At 35.9% G+C, this 13,349-nt stretch overlaps 1 protein-coding gene across 1 annotated transcript in view; it reads left to right on the forward strand.

Moving 5' to 3' along the window:
* The window catches only part of SPEF2 (sperm flagellar 2), a gene marked incomplete at both ends in the record, with an annotated part of 85,554 nt that extends 74,066 nt beyond the window's left edge, over positions 1–11,488 (forward strand). The window contains 5 exons of the mRNA XM_082335385.1: positions 1,011–1,103; positions 1,778–1,951; positions 5,162–5,350; positions 5,483–5,605; positions 11,405–11,488. Of these exons, the coding sequence (XP_082191511.1) occupies positions 1,011–1,103; positions 1,778–1,951; positions 5,162–5,350; positions 5,483–5,605; positions 11,405–11,488 (663 nt within the window). The remainder of the gene's footprint in view (positions 1–1,010; positions 1,104–1,777; positions 1,952–5,161; positions 5,351–5,482; positions 5,606–11,404) is intronic.
* Between the last annotated feature and the right edge of the window lie 1,861 nt (positions 11,489–13,349).

The raw sequence follows: 13,349 nt of genomic DNA on the forward strand, positions 1-13,349 counted from the left end.
CAATATTTTTAACTTAATGCCTACACTGAAAGACTCTTGCATCTCTCATTAACATCTGTGATTCATGAAGATTTCCAACTATTTGGAAATATCTCTTAAATTTTAATCTCTGTTTAATACTGAGACTTACATGCATTCAAAATGTCATGAAACTTTATTTGTTTTATTTTACTGTCTTAACAAGAAACAATGAAAAGCAATGGTCAATAACAGGAAGAACCTTCCACTGGGAATCCGAGGTGCCCAGCTGGCCCCTCTATCTGCACCTGTACTAGTAAACTACACAGTGCTAGGGAACATCCCCCAGTAATGGTACTAAGTTCTCCATACTGTGATGTTGTTTGCACAACCTGGCATGGTTTAACATGGGCCACTTCCAAGCAAGTGAGTTTTTCTGTAGGCAGTCTGTTCATGGCCATCCTGTTTTAGAAGGTAAGATCTAGCTGATATTTCCTGTGTGTTGGGTCTAGTATTGGAGAATTTGTTCTGGGCACTTTTCATTTACAGTTGTAGGTATAGCTCTGTAGGTATTACAGGACACTTAGTCGTCTTGTTGGGAGCAGGCAAGCATGGGAAGAGCCATGCCTCTGTCCTTCATTATACTGAAGTGTGTGGCCAGTTTCTTCCAAACGTACAGCTTCCTAGCGTCCAAAGCTATGGGATAGCAATGGATACCCTAAAAGGAAGAAACCAGAACATACATAGAAACTCTGCATCATATTTTGCTTCTTGGGCAGTGTAGGATTACAACTACCTAGTTAATTTTCACTTTTTTGAAGAGCATAGAGTCACTTCTATCCTACTCCATTTTCAGTAATTCCCAAAGTATCTGTTACAAAGTACAAACAGCTACTTAATTATTCTGATGTCATTGTATATTAATAACAATTTCAGCTTGAGTAAGTCCAGGAATTAAGCTCTTAGTAGTCTGTCTGCTGAAAAATTATAGAGCATAAAGACCACTTTATTTTAATGTGTGAAAATAAATGACCTTTTTTTTTTTTAATTAGGTTGGCTTATGGTTTAATGGAAATGAAGATCTAAGCATAACAAAAAGTTGCACAGAACCTTTGCCTTCAGATAGGCTAAGACGTCTCATAAAGGTAACTTTAAAAACATAGGTATTTTGAAGAGACCACTCACTATTCTAACCTGAGAGGTCTCATTCAAAAGTTTTTTGGGTCTCTTTTTTTCCATAACTGCTGCGATGTTTCAGTGGTTTTTGAGGTCATGTGGTGCCTCAGAGTATGATTTCCATGTACAAAAAACTCAAAGTTAGAAATAATGCAGAAAGGGATCTAGGAATTGTCCTTCAGTATTCTAAATCATAGTCTACTTAGAAAGACTTAATTATTCCTGTTCTCCTTTGGACTGCATTAATTTTGGTACACAGTAACCTGCTTTGTAAAGAATGGGAGGCAAATGATCCCTGCACCTAAGCTTGTGGAAGTCTCCAGGGAAGAGGGAAGTAATAGTGTGATCTGAATGCAAGAAAATGTTTTGGACCTATTTGTCATGATAGAAGATTTTATGAATTTCTTCTTGTTCTGTGAAAGTCCTCAATCTAGAAAAGAAAATACTACAATTTCTGTTTCCTTGAATGATTCAAACACACTTCTGATTTATCTTGATTTACACAGCCTCAACACATTTTTAAAGATAATATCACTTATCAGCAGTTATTACTTTATTTCATCCTTTTCTCTACGGTCTTTGATTTGTATTTGATTAAATTCCACTTGTAGAAATTAATTTACATATTTTTATCCTTTTATAGTTTTTCTTCAGTTTATTTGCTGATACCAGAAAAGATCCTGCTCTGCTCAACTATACTGAGATGCTACTTTATTTTGCCTCCCACTCTGATCCAGTTGAAGGTGTTTACAGAGCACTTAGCATTGCTACTGGAACATATATTCATAGAAAAGAAGAAGCTTCTCTTCCATGTGCGGTAAAATATTACAGTAAAATCTTAGAGAATAGTAGTGGTGTTTGCGAATTATAAATTAGCTAGATTTCTGTATATTTCCTTATCCTGGGTAGCTCCAGTCCTTACAAGTAGTCCCACTGACTTCATGGGAACTCTGCAAATAGCTCCACTGACTTTGGTAATAATACTTAGAATTTTTCTTCCAAAAGTCTGAAAATTTGCTTGCCAAATAATAATGAACGTTTAAGATATTTACTCATAACTATTCCTTGTACAGATGAACGGATGACATTCTTTGACCTAATCTTAGACAATTAAGTCCAGCTATCAATCCCAAGGAATTAGGCTGTAGTGTGACTTATTGTATTGTTATCTAAAGATATATAACCTGATATTGTTGCTGGTGTTACTTTTTTTTTCCACTATGTTTCTTCGGAGTATTTAGAATTACATACACCTTTGTTGTTATTTTCAAGTGCTTCAGTTTACCTGTAAATCAGAAGGATTAATAATTAATAATTAGTTTCATATGAAATAATTTTAAAAATTATTTTTAGAGCCATGAAGAACATATTGTCACACCAAATGAAGCTGGGCTTTTGAATATTGTTAGTATTTCTGGAGTATGTTGTTAAAGTCTCAAAATTGCCATTAGTGCACTGCATGCATCAGTTACTATTGAAGTTTAAGTCTTTTTTTGAGACATAAAATATATATCTGTACACACCCTGGAAAGACCTCACTCTTCTAGATACCAAAATCATTCACTATGCTGTCACAACCACAGTGACTCTGGGATTTGCCTAATACTTAAAACACAATTGTGCTCTCCAGAAACAGTATAGAAAGGGCATTATTCTATCACACAGTGTAATCCTATACATATTCATAATTACATTTTATCACTTCAAATGACAAACTATTGTACTCTCCTGTGTCTGCTTTTATTTGGCACAACAGAGTTTTTGTCCATGGGAGAGACTGAATAAGACAATTTCCTTTTCACATTTCATAGAAAGAAGGAGAGCACAGAATGCTCCCAATTAGATACAGTAGATCTGAACTTAGTTTCCTATATTTCAGTGGAAAGATCTAACTCTCACATCATTGGATATAAAGCAACACAACCTGTTTTCCGCCTTACTGTTTTCTGCTTGGTTTGATCTTCTTTGTTGGGACTCCTGTAAGTAACTGCACTGGCATTGTCACCTGTGTTGACATCTTCTTAAGGCTGTGAGTCACAGGTGAAGGGAAAAATTTCCCTTCAATCTAGAATTAACAGCATATCTCTGAGGAGCAAGAGTTATACCCTGCCCAACCTGAGAATTTCCTCATGCTTTGTTTCCCACTCAATGTATTGGCTCTGTGAATGTGTGCTATGTCTGATGCATGTCTCACAACTCACAGAGAGTCTGTGTGCCTAATTCATCTTGGGGAGTCCCTTAGAAACCTAGAAATATCTGACAATTAGATGCTAAATGAACACCTTGTGTGTATGGATTCTCTTTGACTTTATAGTCATCTTTTATAAGTTGGTGCTCAGAATTGCAGGGCTGATTGATAGAACATAATTTTAATCTTTTCTTTCACCTTACGCCTTGTGTTCCATGTGTGTCCACTTTATCAACAATGTTGAATACAGAAAAAAGAGAACAAATAAAATCTTGTTCCACTGAAGTGAGTAAGTCTTACCATTGGCTTCAGTAGGGTCAGCATTTCGTGCAGGATATTCAACAACCACAAGGGGGCAAAAAGTAAATTATGACTTGATATCGTGTCATGTTTGAGCCAAGCTCCATCAAATAGAAAGACATAGACCTCTGAAGACCTCCAAAGTGGTTTTCAGCACCAAATTAAGAACCTAAAGCCTTTTCTACCTGTGGCTGTTTACATGTGATCTAAATATCCCAGTTCTCACTTCAGGTACTGGAAATATAGTAAATATTATCAGTGGATATTGATCAGTAGAATATAAAGAGCTATCCAGCTCATCTCAAAGAAGTTTTGTAATAAACCTTAGATAGCCAGCTTATAAGTAGGCACTTACACAGCAGCACCTCATTTAAGTTGTCGCTTCTCTTTTTCTTGTTCTGTGCTGATAATTGTAATGACTTCTCATTGGTAGCTGCCTACAGAAATATGTCTGAAACTTGAATGATGTTAATAGGAGATCAGACAAACATATTCTAGAGACTTTTGTTACTTTTACTAACTTCATAGCAAAAACCCTTTCACTTAAAATGCTTAGCTTTTAAGTCTCAATAAATTTGTTATTGGTTGTGTAGATCTTACAGCTAATTGTAAATGGTAGAGTGGGAGATAGAAAAACCTAAGTGCTGATATTTGTGTAATTTCCACTGTTGAGTGTTAAAAAGATTGTATCAGTGACTCTGCTCCTCCTGCATTGAAAAAGACATGTATTAAGGACTAAGACATGTGTTACAAGTGTGACTGAATCTCAGCAGTGTCTCCCTCCTAATGAGGAAAGAAATGGGTATGTTCGATTAAATGCAATTTCCTGTTGTTGTTAGTGGTTAGTCTACACTGTGGACTAATCTAGTCAGAGCATTGTTCACTTCTGTGAGATCTTTTCTCATCTTTGTGCTCACAAATCTCTACAGTGTTTGCTTTCCCCCCCCGCCCCCGCCTCTTTGGCCGTCTGTAATATCACCACAAAGGTACCTCATTGCTCGTTTATAGTAAACTTCTGATTTTTCTGCATAAAGCCTTTCTCATATTTTCCTGTGGAGAGCTGGTGAGCCTGTGTTAACTGTTAGCCAAAATAAAGTTCTTGCAGTGACTCCTTGATTTGGACTAGAATATTCATGCTGCTTTTTTCATGCGAACATCCAGAATTACCAAGTTTACTCCTGATACAAACACAAAGTTCTTTGTAGAGTATTGTAATTTGTAACTATTAAGTATCTTTATGTTTTGTTGCTCTGAAGAATATTAATTTCTCAGTGGAATGTTGGCCACATTCCTGAAAAAAAAAGTTTATTAAATTTCTACTAAGACCACCAACATTATGGATATTTCTGGACTCTCAGGGTATATTCCTTCATCCTGTAATTCAGTAGATAATTTTGTGTGAGCTGATGATTTTCGTTTTGTAAGAACTGAAGTTTGGAAGTATGATCCACTGATCTTTAATGAATGCCTAACTGAAACAGATGACCTACTGACAGACTATTTATCCCCAACTATTATACCTATGCTTTATTTTCTTAGGCTTTTCCTTATACCAACATAGTGCCAAATGAGAAAACTTTAATAGAAGATGAAAAAGAAATCTTGAATTGCACAGGTGAAGCAATAATATCAATGGCAACTCTACTCAAAGTGTTTCATACTGGAGGAAGTAAAGATAAAGATAACCATAGATTTAGTAATCTGGAGAAGGAAGACAGCTATGATAAGGTAGGCTGGTTGATTCAAAGAAGTTTTTGTACCTTGCGTTATATATTAAATAAATACCTGCTCCAATCTTTGCTTTTCCCCCAATTTTTTTAAACACTTAATAAGTTGACCACATATTATTTTTTCTTAAAGCATTTCATCAAAATATACAAAGAATTAGGCAGTGATGATCTGACACCCATTCCAGTTGCACTCCTTTTGAAGCATCCTTTCATTCAAGACTTGATCAACAGGTATCAAGAATACAAGCTTCCTGTAAGTATTGCTTTCTGGGACCAAGATCTTTGTAAGTACACATATTGAAATTTGCATTATCCCAGAAATTTAAGTATAATTAATTTAGATACTGCCAATTTGCAGTGTAAACCAGATATACAGCATAGCAGGTTGTAAATTAGATCGTTTTGTTTTCCATGAAAACTCTGTCCATCAAAGACTGCACTGCTTTTTTTTTATACCTGTCTTGCTAACCTATAGCTGCCTACAGGTTTTCTGCTGCCTTGTCATATGTGGCATTGGCTGTCCCCCCACCCATAGGAAGGAGCCTGGTTGAATTATCTTCCCAACAGGATCTTACTGCAAGACACTATGGAATATGTGATAGAACACATTCCATCCCAGGCCAACCAGGCTGCAGAAAAGGGCATGCAGAGGTGGTATGGGCTCAAATGTTCTTCCCTGCCATACTCTAGAGCTTCCCTGTTACCTGCACCTATGTTTAAATGTGCACTAAAACAGTTGCACATAAGGCAAATTTGGGCCAGAGTATAAACCTATTACATGTGTCGAGCTACAGCAAAAATACGTGATATATGGGGTGTAAGAAAATAGTGTGAGAGAAGATGAAAGGATGCTTGCATTTGCATGCCCAAAGATCAAACATAAACAGTCTTCACAAGTTTGAGATGATCACCACCAGGGGCACATAGTGTCCCACAGACTGTAAATCTGAATAAGATACATGATACTCCGGGAGTAACTTGCTATTTCTTAATTATATCCATCACTTCTAAGAAGTGAAGTGCCCAGCATTTGTTAGATCACTAATAATCTTTGTTAGTAAAAGACAAGATATAAGAATAAAAGAATATATTTACTCTGTCAAAATAAGGGTTAAAAATTTATTTGCTATAGTAGGAAGAGATACAAAAGGAAAATATAAGACAAAGACAAGACAAGTGAAGATTATAACTGTCAATGAGTATCTATCCCACCTATGTTAATCTCACAGCCAATTTGGGAAGATAGACACCATGGAATGTTAGGTCATTCCTCCCTTCCCTTCCCCATTCTGACGCTTTTTATTTAATCGAGCACTGCATTTTCTGATTTGAACATTTTTTTCCAACTTCACTGAATTTCTTGTAGACCAAAGCGTTTCTTAAACTAGCTCTCTGTTCTATACACGATCCATCCCAAGAACTGTTCTTTACACAGACACCTCACTGACTTTGCAACATTTAACATAATGCAAGCTCCCCATAAAGACCAAATGTGATGCAACCTAAAGTAACACTTAACTAGGATGTAAACTGAGTAATGCCATGTGCATATACTCTGGTATTTACAGGGAGGGGGACTTCTTTTTAAAACCTTTTCACACTAACCGATAGTTGAATATCAAGAGCACAGCATCTATTCTTTATCAAAATTTCTTATCTTCTGTACCACTTTCAAGAGGAACTATGTTATATAGCTTAAAGAGTAGATTGTAATATACATTTAAAATTTATTAGCTACCATCAATCACCTATGTTATTTGTGGCTGGTAGGATATGTCCAGGGCAGTACAGTTATAAAAATTGTCAGTCTATGAGAAAAGGTATAGGTGAGAAACTATTGTATATGAATCTTGGCAGTAGCTGAGGGTTTCAGTGCACATGCTCTAGCCCATAGGAATTTTCATAGCTTGTCTACAAAAAAACATATTGGTATAATTGCATTTAAAGAATACATTTTTCTACTTATTTGGCAGATTCATTTGATGCCTGTATCTCCTGACTTGACAGTTAGATGATGCAGAGCTTCGGTTTTCGTTTGTAATACTTAGAATTTCCTCTTGTGAGGGCTTATACTGACTGTATCTCAAATATAGTGCTCTATGGTTTCTATACTTAAAAAGAGATTATAGTCCTTGACTGTATTGGTAAATACAGACTCCTGTTTTATGCATGAAATCAACACTTCACAGTCTTACTTTCAAATTCTGACTAACTGGAGAAGAGCTAAGACCACAAGTTCTTACTCAGCTGTACAGCAAATTATTATATTCAGCAGCAAACAGGCATAGAGACCCAGTGGCCATTGTTTTATGTAGGTTAGGATTCTGGCCGAAAACATGTGTACTTCAGGAACAGCTTTCCTCTGACAGTTCTTCAAAGTACTATATTTGGTGAACAGGTAAACTTTTTTCTTCCCAAAACATTTCCAAAGTAAGCAAACAATGTTTTTAGCATCAATCATTTTTTCAGAAATTCTCCTGAGACTATAAAAATCTCTATAAAAATGAAATTCAACCACAGTGCTGTTATTTTGAGATCTTTTACAAGATAAATATAGCAAGTTAGGGTGTGGTTTCTAAGGTTAAAATGTTTCTACTACTGCAGTCATAAACAGTGGAAAATAAAATGTTTTGCTGAAAACTATAAATGGAATATCTAGCTTACAATTTTTTAAATTTGAGACAGGGCACCTGATTCCTTTGGAATCTTGATGACCTGTTCAATTTTAACCAAAACTCTCTCTTGTAAAAATATTTTCTCCAGGTGAGATATGTTCTTGTCTTTGAAGGGCGTTTGTTTTCTCAGTTCATATACCAGTGGGCTGGCAACATCCTACATGATGATGACCTTTCTGTTAGCCTCAGTACAAATGCCAACAACTGACTAAGCTTGGAAATTCTGTTACTGTTTCATCTAGTCTTTTCTGTCCTGATTAGAAGTCTGTCTGGTCCTGACTACAACTTTCAAGTGGTTTGCCATTATCAACACATTTTATTTCACTTATCAGATGAAATTTATTCCTTTAGAATACTTAGACCACACCTATATGTGAGTGTGTGTTTATGAATGCACTTCATCACATTCTGAATGAAATTGTCTTTAAATACATTTAATAATAAATGAGAGAATATTTTTATTAGACCAACTGATTCAGATGGAAGAAGCAAGCAATTATGCTTTTTCCGCTGCATAAGTTTGTCTATTAAGGTTGGTCTATTAAGAGGTCTTCTTCAGACCTGGTATTATTTGTGGTTACAAATTTTACCTTCTGTCCTGAGACTGTCACAGATACAATAATAGAGAAACAACCACACATTTTAGTGACTATCCATTTTGATTGTGATACATTTAAATAAAGAGTCTGGGATATATTCTCCTTCTATAATTCTTAATGCTTGCATTAATCTCTTATTTTGAGTGCACTACATACATATAATTACTGAGTATAACAAGGTAGTTTGATTATTATCATTCAGTTTGTTGATATCAAAACTATTATCCATTTGATAATGTTATGTTACATTTTTTATCCTGCTTTCAAATCCTGAATAGTCCTTTTTAAAAAACCCTAGTTTTGAAGATAGGGATATCACATTGTATTTCTATGCGTCTGTGTTTTCAATACATTTAACATAGGCCCTTGCATCAGGCTTGTTCATTCTAAATTAATGATTGTATTATTACTGCTGTTATTGTTGTTGGTTTTGTTAATCATTTCAGTAACATTACTCAGATATTCATTCAAATAGGAGTTCCACTGAGAGAGGATTTCTAATAATGTATAGTTAACATGTCTTTATCAAAAAAACATTTATTAGTATGTTGAACAATTATTACAAAACCTGTTTATACTCACAGCAGCCATTTAATATTAGACAACTGAACAATATTCAGCGCTCCATGTATCATTTAACAAAGTAAAAAACTTGTCTGTCTAGGGAGAGTTCATACGGATTATATTCAGTAAAGCTTATGAAACGGACCGTATAGTTCAGAGTCAATGCTTTGGCAGAAAAAAGGCACTGCTGAATCACTGTCTACTCATAGACAGTAGTTGTAATACTTATGAAACTTGAGAAGCCTTTTTCATGTGGTGTTTTAAATGTCCCAGTGTGCAAGAGAAGGAAAATTTAACTCAGTGTTTAAATACCTAGTTTAAAAAAGAGACCTATGTTACGCTTCTCTTTATCATGTATTCCATCAAAAAAATCTTAGGAAATGCAAATATCCATGAAAAATATTGTTTCTTACATTAAAAATGATAAAAATATTTATTCATGTAACAGAAACATTGTTTGCTTCATTAAACACAGACATAGTAAATCTGTTGGAGTAGTGTTTCTCCAGTGTTTTGAGGTTATTTAGTTTTGGTTTCCTCTGCAAAACTGGTAGTTACATAAATGAAATCTGTCCAAAGGAAACTTTTTTCATTCTTAATGCATTCTTATATGCTGTTCAGTCACTCTCTTTTCTGCATCAGATTATAATTTTCAATCATACCATTCTTACTTTTAGACTGATATTTAACATATATTTCCGTGGCATTGCTAGAGCATAAAATTTCCACTTCTCACACACATGAACACAATGACAGTATTGGATGTGTCTCTATATATCATTTGCTACACGATGATCAGCAGTAGCATTCTCAAACTTACTTTTTACAGGAATGTAGACTTGTACTTTAAATTTAGAACTATCATAATAAAATTCACATTCTATCACACCAGAAGCACTACAGTTTACTGAGATCCTCATCTGCTTCGTGTGGTAATGATAAGTACTGATAATGAACTTGCTGAAGGTTCCATTTGCTAACATTTACTTTTGTCGAACCGGAATTGAAACTCCTTTTTCTGACTCAATGTGCTGAAAAAGGCCTCCTTAAACTGAGGTGTTTCTTAGAGTCAAAGACAAATGTTAGTACTACCTGCTAAAACAAAGGACTGGTAAAATTATCTTTTAAAATGGTTCCTCTGTATTCACTGAAATGCTCCTGATATTTTACAAGGCATGTGAGGCATCATTACATACAGGCAGCTTCTGCTTTTGCAAAAAGGCTGCATCTTCAAAACATGCACGAAATACATATGGGAGTATGAATTCAAATTTAAACTAATATATTTTGTAAAAATTCTGTCTGTTAATTATTCTTCTAAAGGAAAAATGTGTTTAGTGACAATACCAGAAAATGCTAGAAATTTAAATTACTATTTCTCTTGTATTAATTATTCAGCACATTATTTTTTTTGATCAAAAATTCCTTTTTCATCCTACTTGCACAATGAATAGTATTGCTGAAATTGGAAATAGAGAAGATTGTGCTAATATAAAATTATTGAAAATTAACAATCAAACGATGTATTACAAAGAATGCAGAACTGTGCAAAAAATTGACTAAATGCAGGTATGTATTATTCCAAATGTTAGTTACTTATTTTTTATTTCCATTTCCTCAAAGTGTTGTTTAAGTTCAGCCTGAAATATGATATATAAAAAAAAGAAATTTTATTGAAGAATTTGTCTCTGTATGTTCTAAATAATATTTGCTGGTTTAAACAACAATCTTAATACCTCTCTTCATTGATAAATTTAAGCTGATGCTTAAGATCTCTGCTTACTTTAAGAACTGCATTTTAACACACGAGTTTTGTAAAACTGCTGAAGGCAATGATGTGTGGATAACATGAAAACATCATCTCAGTGATATTAGTGATACATCAGGAAGTCTTTCAGAATTTGCCATGAAGAATGTTCTTTCTGCAAATGTCACTGTATATTTATGTTTTCATTAGTGTGCTGAACATAGATAGTGCTTAAGCTGAATGACAGCATTGCTTTTAGTGCCCTTCTGGAAGACATCTTATGTAACCTATGGAAAGTGTAATTTATAGTAATATATCTCCACCGAAGTTAGTTTTTTATCATAATCTTCTAGTCATTAGTTAGAAAGCTCACCCCATGGAAAGACAGGCATTATTATTACAAGTTTGAAGGTTGATCAGGCTGCGACATGAAATGACCTTTTAACGTTTCATTTTCCTTTTCATAGGATATTAAAATCTTTCTCCAAAGATCTGAACAAGCACAGTCAACTGATGGAAAAAACACCACATGTAAAGACATCAATGTATGAAAAATTGTTATTCATTAACATTAAGAAATCTTTTTTTTTTTTTAAGTTTGTAAGAAATGTGTCTTAGATCTCCAGTCCTCCCTTTCATGGGAAAGCATTGGTTATTGTTGTGAGAGCAAAATCCCACTGCAATGACACATTTTCTGTTACTTTAAATTAAAAAAAACAAACAAACAATCCCAAACCACAGAAAGTTATAGTTAGTTCATATTAAATAATCTGATTATACTTCTAAATAAAATTAAACCAGTTTCTGAACTCAAATAGAGCTGACAGTGTGTTCAATAATAGTTGGTATAAGAACAGAGTATGTCCAATTCTTGCAAATGAGCTAAGATACCTGTTTACCTCTTGTTATGTGTATAGTTTATTAATTCATTAATTTTTAATGAATTAAATGTAATCAATTTTAAAAAAACATGTTGCAATCCATAGCTAATAAAATAAGTAAAAGAAAACACTGTTTTTTCTAAGATCAGGATAAACTACTAAACGGACTTCATGTACATGAAAATGGAGTGCTTGTTGACAGCGGAGATGATGAATCTTTGTTATCCAGCCTTTCTATTTCTAACCTTCCTTTACAGCTCAGCTCTGCTACCACCCACTAAAAACCTGCAGGCTCTTCCTCCAGTGCAGCATCACACACAGCCCAAGGCTGTGGGTGGCACAGGGTGCTGCTCCCCGGTCACCTCCCCTCCCATCATGTTGCACTGAGCAGGCCCCAAATGAAGCAGTAAGGTAGGTGCTACACCTTTTGTGGTTCCACTGCTAATTCTGCACATAATATCGGTAGTCACGAGAATTTACAGTGGGGTTCTGCACAACTGTTTTCAGTAATCAACTAAAAGTCCTTTTTGAATCGACACAGTGTATTCAAGGGCACCATATACTACAGACACACATTGCAGGTTTTCACGTATGATAGGTGTTTGTCTAAAAATCTCTATGGCACACGTTGACACACAGGCAGATGTTGGCTTCTATGGCAGATTAATCATAGAATCACAGAATCATACAATGGTTTGGGTTGGAAGGGACCTTAAAGATCATCTAGTTCCAACCCCCCTGCCATGGGCAGGGACATCTTTCACTAGGTCAGGTTGCTCAAAGCCCTGTCCGGTCTGACCTTGAACACTTCCAGGGATGGGGCATTCACAACTTCTCTGGGCAACCTGTTCCAGTGACTCACCACCCACACAGTTAAGAATTTCTTCCTTATATCTAATGTGAATCTACCCCCTTTCAGTTTAAAGCCATTACCCCTTGTCCTATCACTATGCTCCCTTCTAAAAAATCTCTCTCCAGCTTTCTTGTAGGGCCCCTTCAGGTACAAGAAGGCTGCTATAAGGTCTCCCCAGAGCCTTCTCTTCTCCAGGCTGAACAACCCCAACTCTCTCAGCCTGTCCTCATAGGCGAGGTGCTCCAGCCCTTTGATCATCTTCATGGCCCTCCTCTGGCCCCGCTCCAACAGGTCCATGTCATTCCTGTGCTGAGGACCCCAGAGCTGGACGCAGTACCCCAGGTGGGGTCTCACCAGAGCAGAGTAGAGGGGCAGAATCACCTCCCTCGATGTGCTTGTCACACTTCTTTTGATGCAGCCCAGGATATGGTTGGCTTTCTGGGCTGCAAGCTCACATTGCTGGGTCATGTTGAGCTTCTCATCAACCAACACCCCCAAGTCCTTCTCGGCAGGGCTGCTCTCAACCCATTCTCTGACCAGCCTGTATTTGTGCTTAGGATTGCCCTGGCCCAGGTGCAGGACCTTGCACTTGGCCTTATTGAACTTCACGAGGTTTGCATGGGCCCACCTCTCCAGCCTGTCAAGGTCCCTCTGGATGGCATCCCTTCCCTCCAGCGT

This window comes from Platalea leucorodia (assembly GCF_965183815.1).
Source record: "Platalea leucorodia genome assembly, chromosome: Z".
NCBI classification, from domain to species: Eukaryota; Metazoa; Chordata; class Aves; order Pelecaniformes; family Threskiornithidae; genus Platalea; species Platalea leucorodia.